Source organism: Anomaloglossus baeobatrachus, chromosome 5, assembly GCF_048569485.1.
Source record: "Anomaloglossus baeobatrachus isolate aAnoBae1 chromosome 5, aAnoBae1.hap1, whole genome shotgun sequence".
Taxonomy (NCBI): domain Eukaryota; kingdom Metazoa; phylum Chordata; class Amphibia; order Anura; family Aromobatidae; genus Anomaloglossus; species Anomaloglossus baeobatrachus.
In genome coordinates this window covers 390,055,666-390,081,764 of record NC_134357.1, presented here as the reverse complement: position 1 = coordinate 390,081,764, position 26,099 = coordinate 390,055,666, and the positions used below count along the sequence as shown (strand labels likewise).

Here is a 26,099-nt window from a genome sequence, read left to right as displayed (position 1 = left end):
ATATAAATCTGAAAATTGAGACATGCATATGTATTCAGCCCCTGAGTCAGTACTTTGTAGGACCACCTGTCGCTGCAATTACTGCTGCAAGTCTTTTGGGGTCTGTCTCCACCAGCTTTGCACATCCAGAGGCTGAAATATTTACGCAGTCTTTGCAAAATAGCTCTAGCTCAGTGACATTGGATGGAGGCGTCAGTGAACAGCAGTTTTTAATTCTTGCCACAGATTCTCAATTTATGACTAGACTGTGTCATTCGCGCACATGAATATGCTTTGATCTAAACCAGAGGTCTCAAACACGCGGCCCGTGGGTCGCATGCGGCTCCTCGGGCTGCTTCATGCGGCTTCCAGGCCCATGCCCCTGTTGACTATCATGGACGGTGCAGGGGCTGCAGCCACTGTCTGCGCTTTATGTCAGATGAATGTTTTGCTGGCGCTGCGCTCTGAGTCAAGCTCTCTGTGCACAACTATTCCTCCAATGGAAACTGCCTAACCTCAGCTGCTTACCATTGATTGGTGGACTGCTATGGCTGTATTGGCAACGTTGAGCACAGAGAGCCTGACTCTGCGCGCGCAGCACCGGCAAAACATTCATCTGACATAAATCGCTGACGGGGGCTGCGGCCCCTGCACCGGCCGCGACAGTCAACGGGGGCACGGGCCTGCAGACCGCAAGAAGCAGAGATGAGGCAGCCGAGGGAACGCAGGACAGATTAGAAGAATGGTGGGGTTTTTTTTGTTTCTTTTTTTGTGTGTGTGTATGTGAAGGATGGACAGTAACCCCTTAGCGACCTATGATGTGCTGGGTATGTCATGGCTCCCTGGTACTTAAGGACCCATGACATACCCAGTACGTCATGGCGAAATCATGGCCCCAGAGCCCCAGTGGCTGCGATCGCTTTTCAAATACCTTAGATTTGGGGAAGAGAGGACCTCTGCCTGACCTCAGGAGGGGTGGTGTCTCCTCTCCGGACCTACGGAGGCTGTGATTGACTGACGAACGCCGCTCAGCCAATCACAGCCACTGTAATGTTTCAGCCATTGAAAATAGCTGAAACATTGAAATACAGCCATGATCAGTGCAGCTATAGCTGTTTCACCCACCCCCAGCTCTGATTGGAGAGACCAGCCTTATGACTGATCTCTCCAATCATTGTGGATCTGGGGCCGGAGACTGCTCCCCTCAGCTTCACTCCGGCGTCTGTGGAAGCTGAGGAGAGCGATTGGTAAGTTATAGCGCCACTGCCCCCTGTTAGCCGCCGCCACATTACTATAGAATAGGGACAAGGTGGGTACATTACTATAGGATAGGGACAAGGTGGACACATGACCATAGGCTGGGGACATTACTATAGGATGGGGACATTACAAGGATGGGCACAATACTATTGGATGGGGACATTACTATAGAATGGGGACAAGGCTGGGGATATTACTATAGAATGGGGACAAGGATGAACACATTACTACAGGATGGGCACATTATAATAAGATGGGGACAAGGATGGGGCACATTACTACAGGATGGGGACATTACTACAGGATGGGGACATTACTACAGGATGGGGACCAGGATGAACACATTACTGTAGAATGGGGACTAGGATGGGCCACAATACTACAAGAGGACAAGTATTGGCACATTACAACAAAATGGGGAACATTACTAAAGGATGTTGGCCAAAATTTCTATGTAGTGCTAATTGTAACACTTTAATTGCAAGAAAGGAATAAAATGTAAAAAAAAAAACCTCAAAATAAGGCATGACATTTTTTTTTCACCTTCAATTTTTTTTTTTTTTAATATTTAAACAAAGAATGTGCACATTTGTTATAATAAACAAGTGAAAGATATTCAAAATCAGTGATCCAAAGGTGTGTAAAAAAAAAATGATGGTACCAATAAAAATGTCACTTTGTCCTGCAAAGAATGCGTCCCCAAAAATTATTTTTTTCCTCTGTGCGGCCCATACACGCAGCCGAGTTTGAGAAACCTGATCTAAACCATCCATTGTAGATCTGGCAGTATGTTTAGGGACGTTTTTCTGCTGGAAGGTATACCTACACCTCAGTCTCAAGTCTTTTGCAACCTCTAACAGGTTTTCCTCCAGGATTGCTCTGAATTAAGCTTCATCCATATTCCCATGGTATCTGATCAGCTGCCCTGTCCCTGCTGATAAAAAGCATCCCCACAGCATGATACTGCCACCACCATGTGTGATGGTGGGGATGGTGTTTTCTTCCACATGCTAGCTGTGACATCTCCACTGCGTTTTGCAAACTGCAAACAGGACTTCTTATGGCTTGATTTCTAAAATGGCTAAAAAAGAACTTTTAGAAACAGACATAGACTAAAATTTAACTAAAAACTAACGATACTAACTAAGGATACTACACATAGAAGAAAAGCGTATGTATGACATTGACCTGATATACCTGAACAGTAGACCCCCCCAATTATTTTAGAATTCTAAAATTGGAAAACAGACAAATGAAAAAAGAAAATAAAAACATAGCCAACTCTTTAATAAAAGAAGAACCTCCCTTTACACTAACCACGTACTCGGTCCTGCAGCCATATTACCCTGGTAATCCCACAAGAAGCTTCCATTATTCACGTCTTCCATGCAGAGGACTGCAGAGTATAACACTTCTCTTGCTTCGCAGAAAAGAACAATTAGCAAGCACAGTTATTTTTAGTCACGTATTATTGAATACATGTTAAACCATTCCATACTGTTAGAAGATAAAGGTTTTCATACAGATATTTTCCATAAACCCATAAATCCAGATAAAACTCTGTGGATTGGAGATTGTAGGTGGTTTATGTGCGGTTAGGTTGTAATGGATATGATTATATTTAGCTTGATGGCTTCTATGGACACTACCCATGCTGCATGTGTGGCTTAGATGTTATTATTTGAATAGGGTTCCTGTTGTGCATTGTGTGTCACCATTATAATCATGCACAGCATACGTAGGATGGAGGACAGATCGCTAGATATTTCTGCTGTGCAGTGTTTTTCCTTATGTCCCAGTTTAATTTTGCTGATCTATGCCACTGTGCTTCATAACAGCATGATTAAGATGTATTTTCTCACATTCTGTAAGCACCTCTTCCTTTATTCAGGAGTACTGAGGAGTAAACCTGAACTGCAAAGTTCGGGGTTCGTACCGGACACCTAGTGCCCTGTGCTCGAACATAGACTTTTGATGGAAGTCCTTGTCAGAGTTTGGAGTTCGAATGCTGAATAAAGTTTGATGAAAGGCTGCAGTGCACTTCTGGAGCCATCACAGCCATGCCAAGTATTGGCATGGTTGTGATTGGCCGGCGCACCACGTGACCCAGCCTTTATAAAGGCTGGATCATGAGTGGCGCCGCCATTCTATTCTGAGCCTGGGGTTGATTACCCTATCAGAGCCTGGTGCAGAGTGCCCTAATAGAGTATGATGCAGGATGCCCTAACAGAGCCTGGTACAGGGTGCCCTAACAGAGCCTGATGCAGAGTGCCCTAACAGAGCCTGATGCAGAGTGCCCTAATAGAACCTGGTGCAGAGTGCCCTAATAGAGCCTGGTGCAGAGTGCCCTAATAGAGCCTGGTGCAGAGTGCTCTAATAGAGCCTGGTGCAGAGTGCGCTAACAGAGCCTGGTGCAGAGTGCGCTACCAGAGCCTGGTGCAGAGTGCCCTAATAGAGCCTGGTGCAGAGTGCCCTAATAGAGCCTGGTGCAGAGTGCCCTAATAGAGCCTGGTGCAGAGTGCGCTAACAGAGCCTGGTGTAGAGGGCCCTAAGGCTCTGTGCCCACGCGTGCGTATTGCATGCAGTTACGCTGCGTATTGCACTGCAACATAAATGCATGTATCCTATGTCCCCAGCACAATCTATGAAGATTGTGCATAATCCATGCGCACGTTGCGTCTTAGAACGCAGCGAGTTGCATTCTGCCAAATCGCTGCGTTCTAAAAAGCAACATGTCACTTATTCCATGCGCTTTGGATGCAGGTCCCGCTTTGTCTATGGTGGGGGGCTGCATCCAGAGCGCATGAAATTGGCTTTTTCACTGCATTCATTACGCAGTGTTTCTGCAGCGATTTGAAGCGTACATGTGCTGTCAACTCGCTGCAGAAATTTCTGCAGGGACAGAACGCAACGTGGGCACATAGCCTAACAGAGCCTGGTGCAGAGTGCCCTAACAGAGCCTGATGCAGAGTGCCCTAACAGAGCCTGATGCAGAGTGCCCTAACAGAGCCTGATGCAGAGTGCCCTAACAGAGCCTGGTGCAGGGTGCCCTAACAGAGCCTGGTGCAGAGTGCTCTCACAGAGCCTGGTGCAGAGTGCTCTCACAGAGCCTGATGCAGAGTGCCCTAACAGAGCTTGGTGCAGAGTGCTCTAACAGAGCCTGGTGCAGGGTGCCCTAATAGAGAATGGTGCAGAGTGCCCTAATAGAGCCTGGTGCAGAGTGCTCTAACAGAGCCTGGTGCAGGGTGCCCTAACAGAGCCTGGTGCAGAGTGCCCTAACAGAGCCTGGTGCAGAGTGCCCTAACAGAGCCTGGTGCATGGTTCTCTAACAGAGCCTGGTGCAGGGTGCCCTAATAAAGCCTGGTGCATGGTGCTCTAAAAGAGCCTGGTGCAGGGTGCTCTAATAAAGCCTGGTGCAGAGTGCTCTAACAGGGCCTGGTGCATGGTGCTCTAACAGAGCCTGGTGCAGAGTGCCCTAACAGAGCCTGGTGCAGAGTGCCCTAACAGAGCCTGGTGCATGGTGCTCTAACAGAGCCTGGTGCAGGGAGCCCTAAGCGAGCCTGGTGCAGAGTGCTCTCACAGAGCCTGTTGCACAGCACCCTGACAGAGCTTGGTGCACAGCACACTAATAGGGCCTAGTGCAGGGTGCCAATGTAGGGGGTAAGGGCCATGCCCATCCCTGCAGAAGCAGCCAGCACACTGGTGGCTTCTGTCTAATGTTATAATATGAATGTGTATTTTGTAAGTGGCCACCTAAATTGTATTGCGAGATGAAATTGGGAGGGAACCCCTACAAATTAGCGTAGTCGGCAGGATGGACTTTCGTGCGTGCCAATTTGTAGCGGGCATGGGGCAGGCAGTGGTAGCTGTGTGTTCAGGGCTCAACAGGCTGCAGCGCGGCCGCTTGTTAACCCCATGCCTCCCCGTCACCGCGCCACTTACAGGATTACTTCTGCACTGTTCACTCTTCACTGCATTCTAACTCTGAGACAATAAATGCCGCAACACAGTTCTCTCCTTAGACAACAGAACTTTACTTGGTTTCTTCTCAATAGATACAGCATCACTTTTCATCACTTTTCTCTTTCTCCTCTCCACATTAATAACGTTTACTTTCACCGTTCCTTTATCCTTTACATGGGCACTGTTCGTGGTCCCATAGGGGTTCCCTCCCGACTTCATCTCATAATACAATTTAGCGGCCGACCGCTTTCCTGGCACCTGGGCTCCATAAGATACCACTAGGCCCCTCATCCCCCTGTCTGACATCACGCTAGCATGGACGGAATCAAAAAGTCTTTTAGGTTGCTCCATCCCACCCACAGGGATTGCTTGCATGTTGGAAGAGCCAGGTGTGACAGCACTCCTCGGCTTGTGCTTAGGCCAGGACTAAGACATACCCTACTCCTGAGGGCGCAACTGACCTTCAGTCTCGCAGGGGGTTTCATTGGGTATTTGCTTCAGGAAACGGACGCCTCCCCGACTGACTGGACTATACTCCGCTTCTGGGGACGCAGTTAAACAATCCTCGAAAGTGCAGGATCCCGTGTGTCCGCGATCCAGGGGTGACCCTTAGGGTCCACAAATTAAAGTATATCAGCTTCGCTTGTTCGCTATGTCTCCTCCTTGGAAGTCTCCTGCCCCCTTTCCTCCTACTCTGCTTTTTATAAGCAACTCTCCTCCTGTTCCTTAAGCCTTAGACGGCCTACCTAGGTGCCAGGACTGCTGTCCCTGAGCCACACTGCCACCTGGTGGCCACTTACAAAATACACATACATATTATAACATTAGACATAAGCCACCAGAGTTCCAACTACTTCTGCAGGGGTGGGCATAGCCCCGACCACCCCTACACCCTAATACTGCTTGGTGGAGGGTACCCTATTAGAGCCTGGTGCACAGTACCCTAATATAGCCTGGTGCACAGCACACTAATAGAGCCTGATGCACAGCACCCTAATAGAGCCTGGTGAACAACACCCTAATAGTGCCTGGAGCAGAGTGCCCTAATAGAGCTTGGTGCAGAGTGCCCTAGTAGAGCTTGGTGCACAGCACCCTAATAGGGCCTGGTGCAGGGTGCCCTATTAGAGCCTTTTGCACAGTACCCTAATAGAACCTGGTGCACAGTGAACACAGCTGAACACGGCGAATCCGAACATCCACGGGTACACTCATCCCTATTCAGGAGGTTTCCATTAGTTAAAGTACCCCAATGCTATAGAAATTTGTAAATTTAGCATAGCTTACCTACAATTCTAGGACTTGATATATTGTACTACCCCTTCTATGGAGAGCACAAAATATTTTGGATTTAGACTGCAGTATTTCCAAAACTGATGCATTGCCTTATCTTGCCATGTAGTTCATTACCTGAAATAAGTGCCCTATTTTGATGAAGAGTTGCCATATGTGTTGGGGGTTTTGGGGAAGTAAATTTATATAATCACATTTTAATAGCCTAATTTATGGATGCAATAAAAACACTGATATTTTGTAAGGTGGTCTGGGTTCATGGTGCATTGAAGTAAGATACACCAAATTCATTATGAGGCAAGTGTTCGAGGAATGTTCTGCTATGCTGAACGCACTTGGGCACCCAAATCATCAAGATCTGCTGCTGGCAGCTCCCTTTCCAATTTACAATCTATGACTTCCCAGATATGCTTGATGAGAGCCAAGTCTGGAGACACAGCAGGACATACAGTAGTAGTACCTTTAGGCCATGCCAGCTGACATTGACGAGTAACATGCAGCCTGACATTGTCATGTTTAAAAACGGTTCCTGAGACCCTTTAGAAAAATAGCTATACCACTTGTTCCACGACCACATCAATGCAACACCAAGCTCTTTGTATACCTGAAATGAAGGCTAGATCATCCGACTAAGGCCCCCTTCACACGTCCGTGAAAATCACGCACATGTTTCACGGACGTGTCAAAGGTGCGTTTTCCTCTCCGTGAGCCGTGTTTATGGCACTACGTGTGTTCGTGTGTTATCCGTGATAACACATGGAGAACGAGAACTTTCAACTCACCTGTCCCTGGCGTCGCTGTCCGTGGTGCTGATCTTCGGTCTCCGGTCCTGCCGACTCCCTGCTGCTGCTGCTGCTTCCGGCCGCAGTGAAGTGAATATTAAATGAGCATAATGAGCGGCGGTCGTCAGCAAGTGACAGCAGTGGCAGAGACAGGAGGGCAGGAGAAGGTGAGTAAAGATTTGTTATTTTTTTCTCTGACACGTGACTTTTCTCCGGCGCGTTTCACACGGGACCGCATCCACACTACATCCGTGTGGTCCGTATGCGGGCCGTGTGACACCCGTAATGCCGGAGAAAATGTGGACATGTCTACGTGTGGAACACACGGACACGCGTATGCTCCACACTTATACACGGTCCATGGCAAAACACGCACGTGTGCGCAGACCCATTGATTTTAATGGGTCTACATGTGCCCGTGTCTCCGGTACGTGCAGGAACGGACCTAACACGTACCGGAGACACGTGCGTGTGAAGGGGGCCTAACATATATTTTGCCACTCCACAACATAATCCTGGGAGTAGGACTGTGTTCATGTTCTTGCCCATGTGGTCTCCAGATAGGCTATCATTGTGTCCAAGACAAAAGTGGGACTCGTCGATGAAGAGGTTAGACCTCTATTCCAGCCTCTAATGTTTATCTTTAAGCCATGTGGGCTTATGCTCGTGACTAAATAAATCAAGATGTTTTGATACATTTGTTTCCACCGTTCCATCATTTGCATATAATTAACATGTATATGGAACCTGCGATTTCCATAATTCAATGATATTTATTTCTTGGTGTTGCAATTCTAATATTGAGGAGTACACGTTGTACTAAGTCTAGTAAGTGGGACACTATCAATGTTATCTCAGCTAAAATATTTTAACATATTATTGGAAGATTGAAAGACTTTCTATAAAATAATCAATAAAATGTAGAAATCACACTATAAAATAAGTGTATAAATAGCTACTAACATAATCATAATTTCTTCTGCACACAAGGATTTTTCATTGACATATTGGTTCTGAAGGTCCTTATAAATGGAGCCATCATTAGTCATTGTCACCGTTGTCCATATTGCGTATAGCTAGGATTTTATTTGCTTTATTAGTAAAACAAGGTCTCTTTAGGAGTCAATATTGGTTGAATATGTTTGTTCTTTGGCTGGATTCACAAGTCAATTTTATTTCTGTATTGGAAAAATAGATTGATTTTGATTAGTACTTTTTAACTAATTTTATTCCATTGTTTTGTGGCCGTTTATACCACCAGTGTGATGTTAATTTTTCTTGTATGTGAAAACAGGATGAAGTTTCTCAAGCTTCTCCTACCCATTAGACCAGGGGTCCCCAACCTGTGGCTTGGGAGCCACATATGGCTCGCGAACCTGTGATATGTGGCTCACGGCTGTCTTCCAGCTTGGTGTATAAGTACCAGGGTTAGCAAACAGCTGTGAAGAACAGATCTCTGATGGTGACTATCATGTAAAACTCTTGAAGGGTCCTTACCCCCCTCCCCACCATCAGCCACAGATAGTCATGACGATTATCTGATCGGCCTGAATGTTTAGGAATTTACGACTCGGGGATGTTAGAGCTACAGCCAAAAGATGCACAGAAAAGCCAATCCTTGACAATCCTTTGTTCTGTTAGAGAGAAAACTCCTAAAACAATTTTTTATGTGGCCGGTTAATGCTAGAAAAATGAAAAACATACTGCCAGAATCCCTGTGGAGCGCTGAACCAAGCGCACCGTTTAGCTTGACAGGGAGATCACTGGTATCATGACAAATTAGTATTGGCCAGTAAAATTATGCTAGATGCGTTGTGTTTGGTATCTATGTAAATGTAAAATCGAGATATAAAATATGACGCTAATATCTTTCACCTGTGTAGCCCAGGGACAGAGATATGTGAAAAGCTAGAATTAAAGAACTTTGTGACACTCTTGGCACAGCCCACAAGAGACTGTAAAATGAGGTCACAGAGAGGGGGGTTACCTGAGGGCATAAGAGCGATTAGCTCCTTGATGGACTCAGTACTTAAGGGCATCAGTAAGTGGTGATGCTGGCCATCGTTCTACCATCTTCTTCTCTTGGAGCCCCTCCCTCCCTAAATTCGGACATCACATATATGGCACGAGTTTAGTAACTTTCACGTTTATACCTTTTATTTTTATGTAACTGTCTATATTGTTCCCTTTTGTAAATTCTTGTATATTTTTTAAACACTGCCTATTTTCGGATTAAATATATAAAATGTAATAGTTTGTTTCCTTCTGTTCTATATACGAACCCAAACCCGTCCGAAAAGCCTTCTGCTATCTGAAACGGGTCCCCAGCTACCTGTAGAAAGTCTGGGTGGTGGCAGCGGAATTATTATTGCATAGAATTATTGGAGTGCTATTATTAAGGGTACCGAGGTATATATATATTCCATTAGCGGGAATCGGTGATATATACGTTTACGCTTGCTGTGAGACCTCCAATATTTGGCATTTTTAGCTCAGCAGCCTCATTTTATGCATTGTCCTGCAGTACCAAAAGTAGCCTGCCGACAAGGGGGGCGCTAGAGAGTAGTCGTCTTCGTGACAAATTAGTGAACAGCTGCGGGATATCTGAGTGATTCCCCCGTTTGTTCGTGACAGTGACTTTTGTAAGTAGCCCCACATAAAAGAGCAGATCTGGATGGGGATAAGGTCTGAACTCTTGGATCTTGGTATACTGTCTCGGTGTGATTTCTGTGGAAAAGCTTTGGCTTTCATTATACCGGTAATGGGGGATCTGGGGGTCACTAATGTGAGCGGCAGTAGCTAAATGTGGCTCACGACTCTCTCAAAGGTAAATGTCGCTTATGACCCTCTTTCAGAGCTGAATGTGGCTCTCAAGGTGAGAAAGGTTGGGGACCTCTGCATTAGATAATGGAATCAGTGTGCCTTTCTTCCTAAATTTACAAACTTATCCAAATCAGACGTCTCCGTTTTTATTTGCAGACTTACAGACTATCCATAAAATATGGACATAACAAGTACATGAAAAATGGGACGTAACACGACATGAAACCAGGCCAAAGTTTGATCTATAGTTACATTTAGATTGCAGCTGCATTGGAAGCTGACAATAGGTGGAAAAACGGCCAAAGTACTGTATGGTTGACAAACTGATGGGACACAACACAAAAGCATAAAAAACAATATGGTCCAAAATCGTAAATCAACACACCTATGGATGAAGCAACCAAATGTAAAGTTCAATAATAGAAATATAAGAAATAGATTAAAGAAAAAAACGAAAAAAAAACCAAACTGCAAATACATGAGATAAATAGATGAGGAAAAAAGCTTAGGTGCAGAATTTGTCAGGTTCCTGGAATTGCATTTATGGCTCAGTCAATCTCATTTCCAAGTGTCGGAGAAACCTCTACTCGTAACAGGTGACAATGATATCCCAGCACCGAACAGCTAAAGAGCCAAGAGATGGCAGCTCTTAATTTGGACTAAGGCTGTAAATATGTTCTTTATTACTGATCTGTAAATAATCAGCGTGCTTTTTATAAGATGTTTCTATTCCTAGAATAATGCAGAGCAATCAACTTGCCTTGAAAGCTAAACAAAAAAAGACCCAGACATAAGTCTCTATTCTCAAAAACTGGAAAAGTGACAATAAAAAATGGAAAAGTGCCCTATAAAAATAGATTGTAATACATTCCTGAAAAAGATGTGTATAACTTCCAATACTCTTTTCAGATTATTGTTCTTGGACTCACCAAGGAAGTAATTTTGACAGCCCATCCTAAATACGGTGGCATGTAAAAGTTTGGGCACCCCTGCTCAAACTTAGGGGTACTTTGCACATTACGACATCACATGCCGATGCTGCGATGTCGAGTGCGATAGTCCCCGCCCCCGTCGTACGTGCGATATCTTGTGATAGCTGCCGTAGCGAACATTATCGCTACGGCAGCTTCACATGCACTCACCTGTCCTGCGACGTTGCTCTGGACGGCGAACCGACTCCTTTCTAAGGGGGCGGGCCGTGCGGCGTCACAGTGACGTCACACGGCAGGTGGCCAATATCAACGGAGGGGCGGAGATGAGCAGGATGTAAACATCCCGCCCACCTCCTTCCTTCTCATACCAGCCGGGACGCAGGTAAGGTGAGGTTCCTTGCTCCTGCGGCTTTACACACAGCGATGTGTGCTGCCGCAGGAACGAGGAACAACATCGTACCTGTCGCTGCACCGGCATTATGGAAATGTCGGAGACTACACCGATGATACGATAACGACGCTTTTGCGCTCGTTCATCGTATCAAAAAGGTTTTACACACTACGACATCGCAAGTGACGCCGGATGTGCGTCACTTTCGATTTGACCCCACCGACTTCGCACCTGCGATGTCGTAGTGTGCAAAGCCGACCTTACTCTTATTGTGAAGCAAGTTGAAGATAATATTATCTCTAAAAGGAATATAGACAAGATGACACATTTCCTTTGTATGTTAGGCAAAAAAAAATATTTTCATCTTTTACATTTTAAAATTAACAAAAAAAGGAAAATGGGTTGATGCAAAAGATTGGGCACCCTTAAAGATTTGTGCGGTCAGATACCTTTGACCAATGTTTCAGACCGTAAAGAGGGGGTTCACCACTTAGCTTTACTAGCCACATCGATATAATGTTCAGAAACAAGGCTTTTCTCAAATACCTTGTGTTGGCAATATTATCTGTGAGCGGCGCTATTGCGGTTCGCTCATCCCCATGAAGTGATCCCACCGGGCTCCATGACCTCTGAAATCCAGTGATGTCATATCAACTTCCAGTTGACCTGACATCATCGAGGCCGGCCCCAGTCTTCGCTCATCACAGCCCAGCATCTCGCAGGCTCCCTGCTTCGCTAAAGTGCGTCGCAAGCAGAAGCGATGCTGGGCTGTGATTTGTGGGGAAACTCAGCCCACAGCACAGTCACTCAGGAAGGCTGGCGCCGGCTGCACTGATGTCGAGTCAACTGGAAGTTGACGTGACATCACCGGATCTCAGAGATCACGCAATAGGGATGAGCGGACCGCAATAGCGCTGCTCAGAGGCACTATTGGGATAGCCACAAAACTCTAATTTACCGTGTAAACACAAATCCCTTTAAAACATCATCTTTATTTAAATATTAATATTACAATTATTTTGCCCAGGTGAACACCCACACACACATACGGTACATTCATGAAGGGGAGTAGAGATATTTCAAAGATAAATAAATATATATCTTTGTATCAAAAACGGGATCAGCAAGATCACCCTATTTAGATGCCTGAAACTGACATCCTAACTTAGCCGGGCGCCCCCGTTCCTCGTTGACTTGCCCTCACTCACCCTTCACTTACCCTATCATGTGAAGAACTACATTACACCCCTTGATATACTGATGCAAAAAACAACTGACTACTTGTGCCACAGCCACTGTCTATAAATCATACTTTATTAATAATCAATCTATATAGAAACCAATCAATAATTAAGGAGTGAACGAGATGTATATTGATCACCCAATTATTCAACAGATATTCAACATTGGCTGAAATTCAATCCAAACAATAGCCATATGCATCGGTCGTATACTGTATACTGGTCCTAAACCAGTCCAGCATCATACAAGCGATTTAAAGATACATATAATAATGAAATATATCACTTTAGCATCATACAAAAGATTAGAGATGCATATATTAACAAAATAAATAACTTCCCTTAAACATTGTGCATACTGCACCGCCTCAACGCGTTTCTCCGCCCGTTTCTTGGATCACCAGGAGGCCCAGGGAGGAAAAAGGGAAAAAGAAGCTGTTCATATGCTGATATCTTCCATGATAGTCACTATATCAAGCAAGCAAAACTATTCTGAACAACGAACACAGGTGCATTTTATTGATGCAATTTTGAATGCACAGAGATAGTGTGACGTGATCCTGAGGGCCATTGTTGTGTCATTCATCCACAACCATCACCTCATGTTGCAGAATGATAATGCACGGCCCCATGGTGCAAGGATCTGTACATAATTCCTGGAAGTTGAAAACATCCCAGCTCTTGCATGGCCAGCATACTCACCGGACGTGTCACCCATTGAGCACGTTCAAGTTCCTGTCAATATTCAGCAACTTCACAGCCATTGAAGAGCAGTGGACATTCCACAGGCCACAATCAACAACCTGATCAACATCATGTGAAAGAGATGTGCTGCACTGCGTGAAGCAAATGGTGGTAACACCAGATACTAACTAGTTTTCTGCCATCCGTCCCCCCTGGACATCCCCAATACTGTAACCCATTTTAAAGTGGCCTTTTATTGTGGCCAGCCTAAGGCACACCTGTGCAATAATAATGCTGTCGAATGAGCATCTTGATATGCCACACCTGTGAGGTGATTGGGTTATCTCTGCAAAGGAGAAGTGATCACTAACACAGATTTAGACAAATTAGTTAACAATATTTGATAGAAAAAGTCTTAGATCTTTGAGTTCAGCTCTTGAAAAATGGGATCAAAAGCAAAAGTCTTGGTTTATATTTTTGTTCAGTGTGTATATGTATATATATATATATATATATATATATACATATATATATATCTATATATATCTATATCTGTATAATATGCGATCTGACAAGTGCAGCCAGGTGTAGTTTACCAAGGGCGTTGACAGAGGTAGGAGAGCTCCAGTTAAAGTGGCCTCCTGGTGTTTTTTATACCAACAACCTGCTGTTGTCAGTGGGGAAAGTTAGGGGGACAATGCTGCTGCAAGTGGCGGTTTCAGTCACTTCAGAGTACATAGTGAGTGGTGGCTATAACCAAGCCTCCAGTACTGACTGACAGCAGGTAGCATTGCATTGGTACAAACTCAGCTTTCAGTCAGTGCCAGGCCATGATTACAACAGCCAATCACTGTATACTGAGCAGTAACTTGAAACTACACCAGCCACGCCACTGTGACTTAAAGCCTGTAGCTGCCGGCAGGAATAAAGTTAATTTCCTCATGTTAGTCGCGCTTTCAGTGCGGTGGCCCACTAGCATCACCATCTGTTCACACCTGTTGGACGTGCGGGTCAGTCTTTTTGATATATTTGTAGTGCATTTCTTTCTGATTGAGCACTCTGCCCTGTTACCAGGCTGTGTTCATTCCCCTTTATACCTGGAGTCTAGCTGCCCAGACATGTAAGTTTTTAACCCAGATGGAGGCGGTAGAGTTAAGGTCCCAATCTAATGAGATTACCTTGCCGCTGGTACCAGGCTCAATACATAAGCTAAATGTCTCTTTTTTCAAATATTCCTATAGCAGTAATGCAATACCAGAGTTCCCTTATTCATTATTAGCATTTTGTGTGCAGCTGTATGTGTTTTGCTAATGATACATACCGTATTTTTCGGACTATAAGACGCACCGGACTATAAAACGCATCCTGGTTTTAGAAAAGGAAAATAGGAAAATAAAATTTTAAGGAAAAAATGTGGTCATGACACACTGTTATGGGGCGAGGATCTGCTGCTGACACTGTTATGGGGATAATGTCCCCAAATTCTCTACTAAGGTACCCCATCCTGTTAATGATCCTCCTTCCTTGTATATGATCCCCATGCTCGTATATATATGTCCCCCATCCTGGTATGTGCTCCCATCCTGCTATATACCCCATCCTGGCATATGGCCGCATCCTGCTATATACCCCATCCTGGTGTATGGCCGCATCCTGCTATATACCCCATCCTGCTATATGCCCTCATCCTGCTCATAATATACCCCATCCTGGTGTATGGCCGCATGCTGCTATATACCCCCATCCTGCTATATACACCATCCTGCTATATGCCCTCATCCTGCTCATAATATACCCCCATCCTGGTGTATGGCTGCATCCTGCTATATACCCCCATCCTGCTATATACCCCCATCCTGGTATATGGCCTGCATTCTGTGGCACACAAAAAATAAACGTTCATACTCACCTTTCCTCACTCCCTGCAGCATCGCTCCTCCTCCCGTCTGTGCCAGCAGCAGCGCCGCTGACCTGTGTGGAGCCCGCCACGATCCCTGCAGCATTGCGATATCCTCCTGTCTGTGTCGGCCGCTGCTGCGTATGACGTCATCGCTGTGCGCACCGCTAGTCTCCACACACAGCCGGGATCGTGACCGGTGAGTATACTGATTCACTGCACCCCGCGCTGATGATGATGATGCGCGGGGAGCAGTGAATACAGCCGCACATGATCACTCCAGGCTGTAGTTGCCAGGGGTGATCATGCGGGCCGGCTGTTTACTACCCGCGCATCCCCCGCCCACCTGTCGGCGCTGAGAGATGATGGGCGGGATGATGGGCGTGCATATTAAATGAGCGGGCCCACGTGGTCACGGCAGGCTCTGCTGCAGCCTGCTCGTACCCCCGATGACCCGCACCCTCATTCCCCACAGCCATGCCCTACATTCAGACTATAAGACGCACCCCCCACTTTCCCCCAACATTTAGGGGAAAAAAAGTGCGTCTTATAGTCTGAAAAATACGGTAGTTACGGTAGTACAGAATAAAAGGGATGGGCTTAGGTATAAAAGTAATGCATGATTTATTCTGCCATAAAATAGTACTGTATGTTTTTACCTCCTTATCCTGAGTGTCGACCATATGGATCAACATTCAGAACGGGCAATTTACACATTTACATAAGTATTTAAATTATTTTCTTTAAAAAAAAAATCAAAAAATCAGTTGTTCCTGCTACCGTACATAATACCAGCTCCTGACAAGACTGTTCCACAGATTAATAGTTGTCATGATAAAGAAGACTGCTTGTTTCAGGGAGAATTCCATAAAACAACTTTTGACTATATTTTTTCTATGAGCCATTTATGTACATGTACAAGTTGATCACTTACTCCTTTAGACGTCTTCTCATAAATTTTTTATTTTTTTTATTTATTTTTTTAATCGTACCCAGTCATAACTAAAATGTGCTATGTCTCACATCAGTTTAGTGGCCTTTCTTTGTACTTTTTCTAACTCTAGGGCAGGCGTCTCCAACTCTGCTGAGTATATGGGCTGCACATAGAAAAAAAAAATTGAATTTGGGGGGCGGTGGGCACATTTTTTTGCAGGCCAAAGGTGCCCAACTTTTTTGCAGGGCAAAGTGACATTTTTAGAGGATATATTTATTCTATACACATTTGGATCACTTTTTTGAATATTTTTGCTCATTAATAATATTTTTTTTAATGGCATTCATCGTATAGGTTATGGTACAGTTTTATATCTTGGGTTGTTATGGATGTGGCTATAATCTGTAAATTTTTTTGTCTATATTAGGTTATATAAATAAAGCATTTTAATGGTAAAAAATTCATGTTTTATTTTTAATGGTTTTTTTTTACATTTTATTTCCTTCTTGTAAATAATATCGTCTTACAATTAGCATCATATAGTAATTTTGGCCAACATCTTGTAGTAATGTTCCCATCCTGGGCACCTTCTTGTAGCAATGTTCCCATCGTGGTCCCCTTCTTGTAGTAATGTGCCCCATCCTGATCTTCATCCTGTAGTAATGTGCCTATCCTTGTCCCTATCCTGTAGTAATGTGCCCATCCTTATCCCCTTGTGTTAATGTGCCCATCCAGGTCCCCTTCCTGTAGCAATGTCCCATCCTGTAATAGTGTCCCCTATTATGTCCTCTTTTCTGCTTCTTGCGGCCCGCAGGCACGCAGACCCCTTGAGAATTGCGGCCTGGTGGCCGTCGTCAGTGCTTTATTTCAGTTAAATGTATTGACGGTGCCACGCAGAGACAAGCTCTCTGCACAGCTATACTAATGGCAGCCGCTGCCCAATCAGAGGCCAGCAGCTGACGTCATATGCCAATATCAGCTGCTGGCCTCTGGCTGATGGCTGCCATTGATTTAGCTGTGCAGAGAACTTGTCTCTGCACAGCGTCGCCAATACATTCAACTGCAATAAAGTGCTGGAGCAGCCTCAAGGGGCCGCCTTCTACCCTCAGGCCGCGTGTTTGAGACCCCTGCTCTAGGGCATCATTTCTATGAACTGATGCACAGAACTAAACAGCATATTTTACAGCAGGTCACAGTAATGTTTTGTAAAGTGGAAGCATTATGTCCCTGTTCCACGAATTCATGGCTCATTTAATACATGACAATATACTTCTGGCCTTAGAAGCTGTTGATTGATATTGCATAATGTTATTTGGGTTATGAGATACAGGAACTCCCGGATCTTTCTCTAGGAGAGACTTTTCTAGTTTTGCTCCCCTATAACATTCTTAATTGACTTCTCTTCTATTCCTCAAATGGCCAAATTGTATCCTGACTCCATCCAGAACAGATAGGGTATGACCGCACTTTGCGTTTCCACCTGTGTTTCAGCTGCTGTCCGTTTTGAACTGCAGCGTTTTCATGCCAAAAGCCATGCATTTTGCTTTTCCATAATAGTCTATGGAAAATGCAGATTTCTTGTCCGCACTTTGGGTTTTAAAATGCTGCGTTTAATTTGCATAATTTGTGGCAAAAACCATACATTCAAAGAAGCAGCATGTCAGTTGTTTTTGCCATTTTGGGTGCGCTTTGCTAACATTGAAGTCAATGAGAAATGGCAAAAACCAAGAAACTTCAAATTTCCTGCGTTTTACTTGCTTTTTTTGCTGCAGAAAACATGCGTTTTGGACTTCAAAAACGCATGCTTTTCTGGCATTAAAATAATGGAATAATATGTCCCTTTACACACACACACATAGACCGACAATTAAATTAAAGGAAATTTTGATTTTATTGCTATTTTTTCATTTAATATTATAAAACCGCTATAATTTCATTAAATATAACTATTTTCTTTATTAATTCTAAAATTATATGTTTTGCTTTTATTTCTCTTTTTTCATTCTGTTTGACTATTTAATCTTTATTTAGCAGTGTCTTGATGTTCAAAACGCATCTGTCAAAACGCAGGTGAAAAAGCATGTAAAAAGCGCTGAAAACGCATCTAAAACGCGGTAAATACGCATGCGTTTTTAGCGCTAAATTTCTGGAAAAGACAACTTTGGCTAAATCAATAAAGGCAGAAACGTGCGTTTAGAACTGCAAGAAGGATGACGCAAAGTGCGGTCATAGCCTAAGGCCATGATAATGTGAGCCTTAAGACCTCGTGATTGGCAGCACTTGGAGCTGAAGACGAACCCAGGAGTGAGGAGGGTAATCAGGTTGTCTACAAAGCCCATTAAACCATTGAGTAATGAAGAAAATTAATTATTAAAGGTGGAAAATCTTTGTGAAATGATGACCATAAAACCAAGGCTGTTTTAGACCAAGAACTGAATTGGAAGCTATGAGTTTAGATGGTTGTATATTCAAAAGTCATAAGATGTCGGATTCATGGTCCACTTTACAATGTATGTCTACCAGGATAGACGTTGCATTCGGGACACTAGAAGTGGCATATATTTGAATATGAGAGCTATTATATGATGTGTATATATAATAATAATAATTTTTATTTCTATAGCGCCAACATATTCCGCAGCGCTTTACAATTCAGAGGGGACATGTACAGACAATATATGTCAGACTGATAATGATTGTATTCTACAAGATGTATCTACATAGTCCAAGGTGTCCATAGCTCGTGTGCACCGGCTCCCTACTAGTGCCTCCTGGGTCAGCCTTATCCCTTTATAGCCTGTAAGCCCCCTCGCTCGTTTGCATTTCTCCCTGTCCCCCAAACACTGCTAAATATACCCTGTCAGGTTGCAAAGGCTGCAGGATTTCTGTAACCTGAGCCTGAGGCTCTGAGAGACCTCTCCGAGGAGAGGAGCAGAATGTCTGCTCCAGACCCTCTCATCGGGGCTGCCTCCATCATGGACCCTCCACCTAAATCCCCCCGTCTTCTCTTGGTGAGACCTCCATATCTCTATAGACTGCATAGATTTCTCTATTTGTGTCTTTATGTCTAGATTCCTCCTGTCTGTGCATAATCTTCAGCACTTCTGTCTTGTCCCCAGAGGTCTCATTTAGTGCCTTGTGTTCTTCTTCTCCCTCCCGTTCTGTTCCTTTCCCCAGATAGCTCCCTCTCATAGACTGGTTGTATGTGCTTATGGCATGGGGGAGTTCTCTCCTGGGTTTGCAGGTGCTTTCTGGGGTTATATATAGGATTTCCTTATTTATACCGACACTGCCTGTGCTCTATTATGAATGGGGGTGTAGCAGAAGGCCAAGATTGCTGATTTAAGAATATGCGAAAAATTACTTTTTTTTTTTCAAAATTTTCTTTAACGGTTTCATTGTCCCTATATGACAGCTATATAGTTTATATGGACAGATTATTAGGCTTTTATGAGGATTAGTCTTTGGGAAATGGGGTAAAAGGTTATTGTTTTGTGTTGTCGTCCGCTCTGATGCAGAGCCTGTTACCTGGATAAGCAATGTACACATGTGAGGCATTGGGTTCACCCAGGCATGGACAGAGCTGTGATATGGAGTAGTGTGGGAGCTGCTTAGAAACGCTGCTTTGTGTATGTTTATAGCATATCTATTCTGTAAGTAGTGTTTTTGTGCTGCTGATATATATCATTTTGACAAGTATATAGTCAAACCATACACATTCCCTCCCACGGTTTAGGAGGGGGTGCTCATTTAATAATTTCTTTATTGCCCCCTTCACACGTTTATGTCTACGGTACGTGTGGTGTCCGTTTTCACACGCATACTAATTAAAATCAATGGGAATCTTGACACCTCTGTGTTTTCACACGAATTGTGTGTCCGTGTAAACCACATGCGTGTCCTTGTGACCCACACGTAGACATGTCCGTTTTTTTCCGGCAGCACAAATGAAATACGTACAGCACACGGATGGCATCCGTGTGACACATAACGAAAAAAAACCGCATGATACTGAAATGAAAAGGATAGGATAGATAGGATAGCTTGTTCAGATAGTTAGCCAAATAAATAATTAAAAAAAAAGATTGAGGTCCCCCGCATTTTTCATATCCAGCTGCTGGTTTACCTCTGCTGGTTATCAAATATAGGGCAAGAACCCACTTACTTTTTTTCCTTTTAATTATACAGTGTGTCCACCCATATCATGTCCACCGCCATTAACTTGAGATCAGCGGCAGCTATAGGAATAGAAGTTGTGTGTGTTGTATAGTAAAGTAGCCATGCGTTACGCAATGAAACCACCTATAGCGCCATCTGGTGGAAAACAACGGAGTTAGCATTTTTATCTTGAAAACGGAACGAGATAGAGGAAAAAATTACAAAGTTGTAGGGCATCATAAATTCAATACGAATCGACACCTTGCATACAGAAATGCAATGATTAGAATGTGTAAAACTCACAAGGCTGCGGACGTTAAGCGATACCTCATGGAGACCTTCCTACAAGTCATTGGGTATGGTGGCTGCATGGAGTGGCCTCCACGCTCACCTGACCTGACCCCATTGGACTTCTTTCTGTGAGGTCACATCAAACAGCAGGTGTACGCGACCCCTCCACCAACATTGCAGGACCTACGACAACGTATTACAGATGCTTGTGCAAACGTGTCACCTACCATATTGCACAACGTGCAGCAAGATACAGTATGCTGTCCAGAGTCCAGAGTGCATTGCAGCTGACAGTGGCCATTTTGAGCATCAAAGTTAAATGAGCACCATATGCGTGACCAGCATTCAGTGTTTTGGGGGGTCATAGGTTTCATATCATAACATTTCTGTATGCAAGGTGTTGATTCGTATTGAATTGATGATGCCCTACAATTTTTTAATTCACTTTTTTTCCTCTATCTCGTTCCGTTTTCGAGATAAAAATGCTAACTCCATTGTTTTCCACCAGGTGGCGCTATAGGTGGTTTCATTGCGTAGCGCATGGATACTTTACTATACCTAGACACCACTTCTATGCCTATGGCTGCTGCCGTACTCAAGTTAATGGCGGTGGACAGGATATGGGTGGACCCACTGTATATTTGACTAAATAGTTGTACAAGCTATGTATCTACAGTACAGTGGTGTGAAAAGGTGTTTGCCACCTTCCTTATTTCTTATTCTTTTGCATGTTTGTCACACTTAAATGTTTCAGATCAACAAACAAATATAAATATTAGACAAAGATAACATACGTAAACACAAAATGCCGTTTATAAATGAAAGTGTTTATTATTAAGGGAAATTAAGGGTTTATCACATCTTTGGGAAGCCGAGTTCAATTTCCCTAGCCACACCCAGGCCTGATTACTGCCACCCTGTACTCATTTTAGAAATGACTTAAATAGGACCTGCCTGACGAAGTGAAGTAGGCCAAAAGATCCTCAAAAGCTAGACATCATGCCGCAATCCAAAGAAATTCAGAAACAAATCAGAAATAAAGTAATTAAGATCTAACAGGGTGGACAAGGTTATAAAGCCATTTCTAAAGCTATGGGACTCCAGTGAAATGAATGCCATTATCCACAAATGGCAAAAACATGGAACAGTGGTGAACCTTCCCAGAAGTGGCCGGCTAGTCAGAACTACCCCAAGAGCGCAGCGACGACTCATCAAAGAGGTAACGAAAAAGGCAACAACAACATTCAGGCCTCCCTTGAGTTAAGGTTAGTGTTCATGACTCCACCATAAAAAAAGAGACTGGGCAAAGATGGGCTGCATGGCAGAGTTCCAAGACGAACAAAAACTGCTGAGCAAATAGAACATAAAGGATCATCTCAGGTTTGACAGAAAACATCGTGATGATCCCCAAGACTTTTCAGGAGAATACTCTGTGGACTGATGAGACAAAATTTGAACTTTTTGGAAGGTTTATGTCCCATTACAAATAGTGTAGAAGTAACACAGCATTTCAGAAAAGGAACATTATACCAACAGTAAAATATGGTGGTGGTAGTTTGATGGTCTGGGCCTGTTTTGCTACTTCAGGACATGGAAGACTTACTGTAGTAAATGGAACCATGAATTCTGCTGTCTACCAAAAAATCCTGAAGGAGAATGTCTGGCCATCTGTTCGTGACCTCAAGCTGAAGCGCACTTGAGTTATGCAGCAGAGCAAGGATCCAAAGCACACCAGCAAGTCAACCTTTGAATGACTTAAGACAAGCAAAATGAAGACTTTGGAGTGGCCTAGTCAAAGTCCTGATGAGATGCTGTGGCATGACCTTAAAAAGGCAGTTCATGTTCGGAAACCCTCCAATGTGGCTAAATTACAACAATTTTGCAAAGATGAGTTGGTCAAAATTCCTCAAGAGCGTTGTAAGAGACTCATTGCCAGTTATCGCAAACGCTTGATTGCAGTTGTTGCTTCTAAGGGTGGCCCAACCAGTTTTAGATTTAGGGGTCAATCATTTTTTCACACATGACCCTGTAGGTCTGGATTTCTTTTTCCCTTAATAACAAAATACTTTCATTTATAAACTACATATTATGTTTACTTGTATTATCTTTGTCTAATACGGTATTTAAATTTGTTTGGTGATCTGAAACATTTATGTGTGCCAAACATGCCAAAAAAGAAATCAGAAAGGGGATAAACACTTTTTCACACCACTGTCTGTCTGTCTATCTATCTATCTATCTTTACACATCTATTACACAGAAAAGAACACATTCTTTTCAGTATCATGCATTTTTTTCTGGTATGTGTCACATAGATGGAGCATGTATGAAACGTGCACACGGATGGACAAAATGGACAGTGCAACACTTGCGTTTTTCCAACAGACTTATGAAAGATGCCTAAGGGTACTTTCACACTTGCGTTTATTTCCTTCCGTTACAATCCGCCCTTTTGGAAAACAGCGGAATTCGTTAACAGATTCCGCTGTTTCCCATAGACTTGTATGGGTGACGGATTGTACCAAAAGGACCTGCGTTGCTTCCGCTGGGCGACGCTCCGTTGCTTCCGCCCAGCGGGAGGAACGCAGCATGTAACGTTATTTTGAGCAGCGGAATCCTCTGGATTCCACTGCGCATGCTCTTTTTTTCTTTTTTTTAAATCAAACTTTATTTTGGCTCGCGGTGGCCGAACGTTCAGCTGAGCGCCCGGCCGTCGGCAAGCGACAGCGCTCAGCTGAGCGAGGCCACCGGCATGCCCGGCCGCCGGCATGCCCGGCCGCCGGCAAGTGACAGCGCTCAGCTGATCACCCGGCGGCCGGCTGCAGGGAGCGATCAGCTGATCACCCGGCGGCCGGCTGCAGGGAGCGATCAGCTGATCACCCGGCGGCCGGCTACTGGGAGCGATCAGCTGATCGTTTACAATAGTCTGCCGCTGGTAAAACTGTAAAAAAAATAAAAACAAATTGCGTTGTTTTGCAGCATCCGTTGCATCCGTTGTGCCACTATATGCAACACATCCGTTGCATCCGTTACACAACGCAATGCAACGGATACCGTTCAACGCAAGTGTGAAAGTACCCTAAGATAGAAAAGAGCTGTAAACACCATTGATTGTATAGAGATTTTACAAGATGGTGAAAATGTGGTTAAGGAATCACTCATTATGTGCTTACACTGCCCAGTTATCAGCCCATTTGTCACACTGATCTGCGTGACTGCCTCTGAAAAAGTTTGTCTAGCTTTAGTTAAAAAATCAATTTATCTTAAATTGTTCAGATTATTATGTAAGATTAGCAGAAAATTCTTGCAACGTTGTAGTTTCACGTGTAACCCTCAGTTTAAAGGGAACCTGTCACTAGATACATTTTGCCCAAGCTACGGGTAGCATAAATCAGAGTCTGGCTGTTCAATTGCAGGCAGGAATTTTTAAAGTGTAACAGTTGTTTTAATTTTCATTTCATAAATCACTAGTACACATGATAATAAGCAACTTTGTAATATATCTTATCAGATGAATTTGCTTCTTTCGCTGCCAGAATTGATCATTCATTATCAAAATTCTCAATTCTGGGGTAAAATCTGTATTCAGGGACTGAGATAGAAGATGGTAGTTCGTGCTGATGAGGTTCTATGATGACGGAAAGAACTAGAGGCAGAGTGAGAAGCTAAAGACAGAGGGAGAAGCTAGAAGCAGGGTTCTCTTCTTTCTTCTATCTACATAGGATCTCATCAGCACCAACTGCCTTTTCTTATGTCAGTAATGGGAAAGTCTTCACTGAATACAGATTTTACCTCAAAATTTTGATAATGACTGATCAATTCTGGCAGAGATAGAAGTAAATTTATCTGATAAGATATATTACAAAGTTGCTTATTTTTATGTGTACTATTGATTTACAAAATAAGAATTACAATGTCGGTTACGCTTTAAAGGTCCACTTACACTGCACGATTATCGCCATAATCACACACTCTAAACACGCTTCTGATCTCAACGATCAAAATAGATTAGCTGGGTGAAATAATTTTTTGGGCTGCTCAGAAGATCATTCTTGGCAACACAATGTCCTTTGTAAGCTATTACAGATCGCTCAGTGCATATCTAAAGCCCGATCGACCTGTGTAAATAGCCTAATAAAGGACAAATGATCGGCAAGCATATTGCCAGTCAATGGACTGCATAACAATGCTAACCGCAGTGTTCTCCTTTGCTCTAAAACACCACAGTCCTTCAGAGAAAATAGTTTCAAAGTCAGCCGAGGATTATATAGAGACTAATGATGGGTGGACTCGGACTGTAAAAGTCTGAATCCGCTCGGTTTCAAAAGTATTCCGGTGCCGGACTCGGGCCTGGAGTTCTCAGGGGACTTGGGCTAATGATCGTGTGAGGCAAATCCCGGGATATGAAGATGAATTATGACTTCAGTCATAATCCCTCATCACTCCCTGGCAGTGCCCCCTCCCTTCTTGTTCTCAGTGTTCCACTTACACCTCCATGGCCATGTCCTGTGATATGGAGATGAGGTGGTGTGGGAACAATGGACACAGGATGACTCCCTGCAGTCACCCTGTAACAAGAGTTGTATCTCATTAGCAAGGCTATGGAAATAGCCAGACAGAACGACTCCAGTAAAAAATGGTTCATATCTCGCAAGCCATATTTCCGATAAATATGGCAACCATAAAAATGGTGTCTCTGCATGCGGACGATGCCGGCACACCCTTTTTATGGGAGCAGGACATTGGGAAATGCCCCAGGCGTGATATCAGCCAATGGGGAACTGGCAGACAGGTCATGAGTCCCCTCGTTCTGTAGCTAAATTCATAACTGTCACAATGAGAGCATTGGCGTCCGCCTACGACGCTCCCAGGCAAAGTTATGGCCCATATTCCATGTTGGGATATTGTCCATAACTCAAGCCAGGGGTGGAGCAGTGCTCCCTGTGAGGTCACTAAGGTAGGAGGGGACCTGGATCTGCCCAGGTTGATAACCCTACTTCGGCCATTTTCCAGTGTTCTTTCGCTGGGGGCACGTGTAGGAAACATCTGTGGGAGTTCCTGGAAACCTGGTCTACAGCGCCCCCCTGTGGCCAGACGCAACAAGGTAACTGCTGGAACTGTGTATGCCTGTTTGTAACCCATGCTTTGATTGTAACTGTACTCTGACATATGTATATTCTGTAGATTCCCTATTGTATATATTGTAGTTTCTAGTGTGCTTTAGGCTGATTAAATTATATAATTAATCTTGGGCTGTTCTGTTATCTCGATCTTGAATCCCACGTCTGTGTGTTCGGCTAATAGTTACCGTGAAGCGGTTGGTGGCAGCGAGTTGTGCCAAGGATTATTGTGGGGAGGCCAGTGAGATTCTGGGAGGTTTAGATATATTCCGCCCGCGGAGGTCGGGGGAATATATACCCTACTCTCACCGGGGACCCTTCAATAATCGGCATAAGTAGTATAGCGGCCTCCTT

General features: G+C 44.0%; 1 protein-coding gene across 5 annotated transcripts in view; it reads left to right on the top strand.

The window, feature by feature from the left end:
* CACNB1 (calcium voltage-gated channel auxiliary subunit beta 1) overlaps positions 1 to 26,099 on the top strand; it is a 177,442-nt gene that overhangs the window by 17,200 nt on the left and 134,143 nt on the right. The window contains exon 1 of one of the 5 annotated variants that reach the window (XM_075350115.1): positions 19,086 to 19,187. The exons of the other annotated variants lie outside the window; for them this stretch is intronic. Coding sequence (XP_075206230.1) covers positions 19,113 to 19,187 — 75 coding nt within the window. The 5' untranslated portion in view covers positions 19,086 to 19,112. Of the gene's footprint in view, positions 1 to 19,085; positions 19,188 to 26,099 lie in introns of those variants that run through there. 5 annotated transcript variants of the gene reach the window in all.